We start from the raw sequence: 7,477 nt of genomic DNA on the forward strand, positions 1-7,477 counted from the left end.
CTGAGGTGAGCAATGCTACCATGTAATATGTCCAACTGCATTATTGTAATATCTCTCATGCTCTCGATGACTTTAATATAATACTTATGTACAGTATCTCAACCGTACAATTGTGCATTACTGAACCCAGAAGTAGTATTACTGAAGCAGTGAGTTCTAGTAGCGGGTGGGGCTAGCATCCCACTCCCCGGCATCTCCACCACTTTTAATTTAATACTACAGTATGCCAGTTTAATAGAAAAAAGTGTTCTTGCATTGAGGAAGTACTTGAGTAGAGGTCCAATGTCCATCTGCTACCGTAATACTAAACTTATAAATATATGCACATAGATCTATTTCCCCATCATCATATAAATATATTTACATATGCACATGCCTGTATTTAGACCTCTATAAATGTCCTTTGCCTCCTAGTTATTTCCTCTTATTTCCTTTTACTTTCCTCTTGTCCCACAATTATGTTCGGCCTTCATTCGTGTTTCAGTAATTCCTCTCAGTTCACATTTTTTTATTAGCATGCAATATGATAGGTATTTTCTTTATTCTTTAGATGAAGAAGGTGTGACATTGACTATAGATCGCTTTGATCCTGGTCGAGAAGTACCTGAGTCTTTAGAAAGATCTCCAACTGCTTCTCTTCCTGGGGACTTTTTGATTCCATGTAAAGTTGATACAGAAGGACTTTCTTCAAAAGAAATGATAGTTCACAGTGCAGATGACTTCAGTTCAGCTTTTAAGGTGAGGTCCACTTGATAACTTCGTTATTTGTCATTCAACTAGGAGTCAAACTAAGAATAGTGTGTTTTATTCAATGTTTATTGATCTAAAATTCAGATACACTTTTCTGTGGGCTGAAAGGCTGGGTAGGGGATGTGGTTAGCAATCTGCCACTCCAGAAGAGGAAGCAACAGAGCAGGATGGGAGAGAGGTGAGAGGTGCTCAGGCTGTCATTGTGGGTACAGATTCTTGCTGGATTTGTTGGTGTTAAAAGTAGACTCGGCCTTCGGCCAAATTATAGAGGATCTTACATGCAAGGCTGAGTAATTTGAACTTTGTCATGTGGGTTATGTAGAGTCACTGGAGATTTGACAAGTACTGTCAAATCAAGAGTAGTTAATTTGGTTGGGAAGGCCGACTGAAGTCAGAGACACCAGTACCAGCTGTACATGTGAGAGGAGCGTATTAGTGTGTAGTCAGACTAGAAAGGACACAGTGAGATTGAACAGCTCTCAAATAAGAACTAATTTGGCAATGGAGTGACAGGAACCAGCAGAATGGACTTTAGATATCGATTTCCCTATGTACATATTTACTGTGGGTAACATTTCCCAACAGGAAGGCGAAGTGCTACTGGACATAGAAATTTGAATATTTTTCTAATTTGAAATTTGTAGTAATGTTTGGGGCAGCCCATTTTAATTTCCTTTGAAATAATGATACATGTAACCTTCTTGGTCCCGGGGAAGCTCTGACCATCAGAGCTCCTCTCATTGTTGTCAGTGTAAGCTACGCTGGACTGTTGTTGTCAGGTGTGCACCACGCCCTGGCTCCTGATGCACACCCGAGTGAAGCGGGGCCTGGCCCTGCCCACCTTGAGGCTGCTGTTGTGGCCATTATGTATTTGGGGTGCCTTCTCTCGTGGTGTTGTGGTTACCCGTTGGGCTGTGATCTACATAGAAGGGAGTTCGAAACCACCAGCTGCTTCTTAGGAGAAAGACTGGGCTTTCTATTCCCATGAGCAGTTGGAGTCTCGGACACCCACAAGGCACTATGAGCCAGCATTGAGTCGATGGCAGTGAGTTTGATTTTTTTTGTTCCAATTTAGGGGGTTCAGTTTCGTCCCCAATATTGGACAATATTCTGTTGCGAATCATGAGGTTTTCTTTTCATAAGGTCCCGTTGACTGGTTTTCAGAAGTAGATCTGCAGGTTTCTCCCTAGTCTCTCAGTGCGGAAGTGCCGCTGAAGCCTGGCCACCATGAGTGACCCTGCTGATCGGGGAATAAATGCCAGTGGCACAGCATCATGGCAACATGCCAGCCTCCATGGTACAGCAGACCGAAAGCTGGGTGGTGGACACACACACACATACACACGTACCCCATGTGAGACAAAAACATTTAGAGATGTGGACGTGTTTCAGAGTTTTAAAATAACTGTCTAATATTGATTCCTCAGGCGCTGCAGCACCATGTATGTAGCAAAGATTCCTTGGACTGTGGTAAGCTGCTTTCCCTACGATCTCTCATAACGTCCAGGGAGAGTTTGGACACGCTGGATTTTGACTTTCACTGGACAGTACTAACTCTAGCGAATTCCTTTAAATGCACACCTGTGAAGCCTATCCCCATAATTCCAACAGCCTTGGCAAGAAACTTGAGCAGTAATCTGAGTATTTCTCAAGTTCAAGGAACCTATAAATATGGGTAAGTAAGGAATATTAATCTAAATTTTAAAATATTAGTTATAATAATGCATTTTCAGGATGGCTACATAATATTTGTGCGGTCTGTGTACATGCTAGAGATCTGAAGTGACATGCCAAATTATCAAAGAAGATAAAAAGATGTTACTTTTTTGCTAAATGTAGTTTCCTTTCTAAGAATTGTACCATTATCACAAGAAAAACTGGTGATAAATGATAATAAAGTAATAATGTAAAATTAAAAAATTATACTAAATTTTTGTGATTTAAAAATGTAAGGAGAAACTATCCTCTTACCATTTTATCCTTCACATGTTGCCTCGGTGTCAGGAGAGCCAGCCTCTAACAACTAACCATGGGTCTGGTAGGCGTAATTGTGTGGCTAGAATATATAAAGATTGTAGTGAAGTGATAGAGAATAAGAGCACTAGGAGAGAGTAAAATAGAGGAGTCAGACATATTTCATGGTAGCACGCTCACCTCAGCCTCTCTTGATGGTCCACGTAGAAGTGCAGAAGGAGAGAGCGATTTATTTCTAACCAAGGCTTATATATCTTTGGGGGCATGCAAGCCCCTGATTATAGGTAACGACGTACGTCACAGGAAGGGGTAGCATCATAGGCAATACAACAATGGGGGGGGGGCGATCTAGGGATGTACATGCAATAAGAAGAGGAGGGATTAGGGGTATACATGTGACAAGATGGGCGGATCCTAGATTCGTGATGGTGGCTTAACTGTGATCGTCTTTGAGCTGTTGGTGTGATTTATTCTGAGCCCTTTAGGGAAAGCAATCCACGGTCCTTAACAGCAAGGAGTGAGCCCCACCTACGGTGGACCAGACAGTAGTTTGACTGCTCTGGGTGGCTGATGCCTTCAGGGAGATAACTTGACAATCATTTACCATTAGTTGCAAGCAGTGTCCTAGGTCTGACATATATTTGGGGGAAGCAAACTGGAGAAAAGACTTTATATCCCGTACCTTGGTTGGTCCTTATTTTGCTTTTATGATCTAATTTGACTAACAGTAAACCTAAGGAGGCGTGAGTATTTATATTGCGTAGTTTTATTAGTGTCCATCGTAAAGAAAGGGCATAACGTAATAAAAAGTTTAAGAACTGTTACTTACCCAGTTGTCCAACTACATGAGAGTAGAGTTTCCTTACAGAGCTAACGCAGTATCTTCTGCTTCCTGCCAGGACACCTAGGTTTCTTAGAAAACAGAAGCTAGAAAAGCGCTTTCTAATCCTCAGCAGGGATGCTTCCCTGCATCCTCATCTACTTTTCCTACCTATTGGCTATTGAACCAGGTCAGATAATACTGGCATGTTTCAAAATTAGGCTGACCAGAGGCAGCCCAAAGGAACTCACTTCTGGCTTCCTTTCCCGTTGACTCTACCCAACTTCCTGTTAGGTTTCTAGAGCCAAAAGATTTTTGCCGCTATGCAGTCCACTCCAAGTCTTGTTCTTTGAAAATGTCTCCTTAAAGGTGGATGAGAAAAAGAGCGGTCCTTCTGTTAGTAATGTTTGGTGTGCTGGGAGTACTGACCCGAGATGGCGCTCTTCTGTTCTCTCACATTTGCCTTGCCCTTTTCCTACCTAGAATCATCTATTAGTTTGACATTTACCCTTGCGCTGGGCCACATTTGATGATCGTCTCTTATTTGCCTCCATTCTGGGCTAGGCATTGGGTTAAGCACTAGAAATAAGTGTGTATTAAAAAAACAAGGAGCCCTTGGCCTCAGGTTGGCTGCCTCTTCCTCTCCCCGTCCTCGCTCCTCTATTCCCTTTCCTCTTGTCCTCCTTCCCCTCCCCTTCTCTCCCGCCCTCCAGTCTCCCATCTCCACGTGGACCACCAAGCAGGCTGAGGTGTGGAGTGTAAAGGACAAGGAAGAAGACTGTTTGGAAGAAAGAAAAAGAGAAAGAAAACATGCCGATTCCTAGAAGAATGGAGAGAGAAACTTGGGGCCATAACACGCTGCATCACTAGAAAGCAATGAGGAAACCATGAAACAGCTCATGGCACGGATGGGCCTGAAGAAGAAGAGGCTGAGTGAAGCTGGAGGATCACAAAAGGACCACTAGTGTACTGGACCACTGTGATAAAAGAGGGAAAAGAAACAAGAAAGGCTTTTATACTAAAAGAAGCAGATGTGGAGAGAGTAAGGGGTGGAAATGAGGGAAAATAAAGCAATCTATTAAGGAGGACACTGGTGCTAACTTGTGAGAAGTGGAGGCTCGTGTTGGCAAGAGGGAGCAGAGGCGGAGCAAACTATTGGGTGGAGGTCGATTGGTAGATTAAACTTGAATACAAAGTGGATGATCTGAAATGTAAAGCCTCACCTAATTTACAATTTTTTAAAAAGACCTAAATAAATAAATAGGAAAAAAACAAGAAAGCACACTTATGGGTTAAGTAGGAAGAAACATCCAAGAAGTTCATGAAAATATGGAGTTAAAAAAGAATGGGAAAAAAATATTGTAGTGATAATTGCACATCTATTTTCAGTTATGTTTAAACCACTGAGCTGCATGATATATGAATTAGGTTGGGGGTACCCCCCCCCCCCCCAAACCGGATTATGCTGGGTAGAGCAGAGTTTTTCTAGTATGCATTTTTTCCCGCTAGGTGAGCATCATGCAGCTCACTCGGAGTTAGTCTACTCAGTGGCGTCCCTGGGGAGGTTCTCTGGCCACAGTGAATATTTCTGTTAAAGCAGTTTTGCTCAAATCTCATTTTTTGTGATGGCTGATTTAAGAGAACAGCACGAGGCTGTGAAATTTTGTTTCCTGCTCAGCAAAAATGCCACAGAATGCCACAGCTTACAATGACGGCGCTATGGATAAAACCCAAGTGTATGAGTGGTTTTCTCATTTCAAAAAAGGTGAAATGTTGATTGATGACAAACCTTGTTCTGGATGTCTGGCAACTTCCTGAATAGACGAAAATGTCGGCTGGTAGTGCATTTGGAGTTCTTCCCACCAGGTCAGACTATTCTATGTCGAGGTTCTGAAAAGATAGCATAACCATGTACGACAAAAAAGGCCTGGTTTGTGGCAGGCAGGGAACTTGTTTTGCCACCCACAACAATGCACCTACTCAGACAGCCATCTCAGTGTGCCAGTTTTTGGCACCCAAAAAAAGGACATCTCTCTTGTCCCACAAACTTTACTCATCTGACCTCGCTCCGTGAGACTTCTTTTTGTTTCCTAAAATGAAGAAGGCCATGAAAGAGCAGTGATTTGAAGGTATAGAAGAGGTGAAGAAAAGAATGAGGGAGGTGCTGTCAGCCATCCAAACAGATGAATTTGAAAAGTGCTTCGAAGATTGGAATTGCAGATTTGACAAATGTATTAAGTATAATGGAGTGTACTTTGAAAGTGATAAGGTTGTTTTATAAAAAAAGTTTAAATATATAGCTTTGTTAAAAATTGCGGATTTTTTTGGGTGGTACCCCCCTTGAATGTCAATGAAATGTACATCTTTTTTTTTAATGGAGTTTTTCCATGAACTTTTTGAAGCTCTCTCATCTTAACATGTAAACATACAGCATGATATGCTGTCATGATGCATATGAATAGTGTGAGACTAGCATGAAGGTGTGTGCATGCTGTCTGGAAAAATCATCGAACCCTGAGTTGATTCTTTAAAGTATTTCTTTATTTCAAAGAAATGAGTTTCAAAGGTTTTATTAGGTGAACAAGTTATAGGGAGAGTTTCCAAAGCAGGACCGAGTGTCATTTTGATAAATAAATCTGCCAACTCAGATGTAATCTTGTATTCTGATAAATTTATTATTTCTGTTTAAAGGTTATAATAGCAACAAAATATATCCTCAATGGTAACTAAGTATTATATCATTAACACTTTGTTTTTATAGCATAACAATCATTTTATTTTGAATCTCAACAGTTCTGCAGTTTTTCATATCTTTGAAAGTGTAAGGTAGAAGGAGCTTCAAACACCCCCTTGAATGATGTATTTTGAGGGAGCCATGAGCTTTGCAGTGCTACGTGTACCATGATGGTTCCAAATTTCTTTCATAATTAGTGGTTGGAGGGCTGTCAGATTTGGAACTTGAATGTAGCTGACCGAAGTCAGGGTCCTTCAATGAGTGGTCCCCTCGGTCACATCCTTGCCAAACCACCTGGATACGTAGACTTTCCAGTGAAGGGGAGTTCATTGCTCCCATGGCAACTTAATTGGTAAAAAAAAAAATGCCTGCTTTAGTTTTAACACTTTTGATTAAGTGATGTTGATACTTTGGGCCGAATTTTTTAAGAATGGTTAATTCTTAGTGACCATTTTAATAGTTTCAAGTTTTAAAATATCAAATCGCTTCTTCTCACCAGTCTTTCTAAAGACATTTTCTATGTGATCCAAGAGCTTGTGCTCACACATGGACAATCGTGGGTGTCTCAGAGAGCCACTGTTCATTTGAACCTAAAATTTGCTTGTTCTGTATTTAGAATAATAATTTCTTTTAGGTAAGAGTACAGCATGTAATACTTTCCATTATTTTTATATAAATGTCTTCTATTTAGATACCTTACCATGGATGAAACACGCAAATTGTTACTTTTGCTGGAATCTGATCCCAAGGTTTCTTCCTTACCACTAGTGGGAATGTAAGTTTTGCATTGTTTATGAGAATATTTTTAGCTAACCATATATTAAAGTATTTATGGTAATCATTTAAGTGAATATATGATGCTCTATGAGTATATAATGAATATTTAAATCACCTTGTTAAGCCACAAAGGCCAGTTGTTCCTAAATGTTCTTTTTTTAATACTGGAATCAGCTAGAAAACAAGATTTGGCTGAATTTTATAAGAACGCCAATATATAAGACACACAAGATGAAGCTTCTGGTTGAAGTTGAGTCATAAGAGCCCTGTTCCTCCAGCCTTCTTTCTACCCTCTGCCCTTGAGGCACCTTGGCACTGAATAAAATTCACCGCCAGATAATTGTATAGAAATTCTATTTGGGGTTAATGGCTTTCTCTTTAGAGCTAATGACTAATGACATTTAAACAGATTACTTAGAAAT

The 7,477-nt window shown here is 40.6% G+C and overlaps 1 protein-coding gene across 1 annotated transcript in view; it reads left to right on the forward strand.

The window, feature by feature from the left end:
• Positions 1–7,477, forward strand: part of STIL (STIL centriolar assembly protein) — a 65,901-nt gene that overhangs the window by 9,750 nt on the left and 48,674 nt on the right. Inside the window, exons 4-6 of the mRNA XM_045291763.1 lie at positions 516–738; positions 2,178–2,425; positions 6,970–7,053. Of these exons, the coding sequence (XP_045147698.1) occupies positions 516–738; positions 2,178–2,425; positions 6,970–7,053 (555 nt within the window). The remainder of the gene's footprint in view (positions 1–515; positions 739–2,177; positions 2,426–6,969; positions 7,054–7,477) is intronic.

This window comes from Echinops telfairi, unplaced genomic scaffold (genome assembly GCF_000313985.2).
Source record: "Echinops telfairi isolate 266 unplaced genomic scaffold, ASM31398v2 ScPeMD7_443;HRSCAF=831, whole genome shotgun sequence".
Taxonomy (NCBI): Eukaryota; Metazoa; Chordata; class Mammalia; order Afrosoricida; family Tenrecidae; genus Echinops; species Echinops telfairi.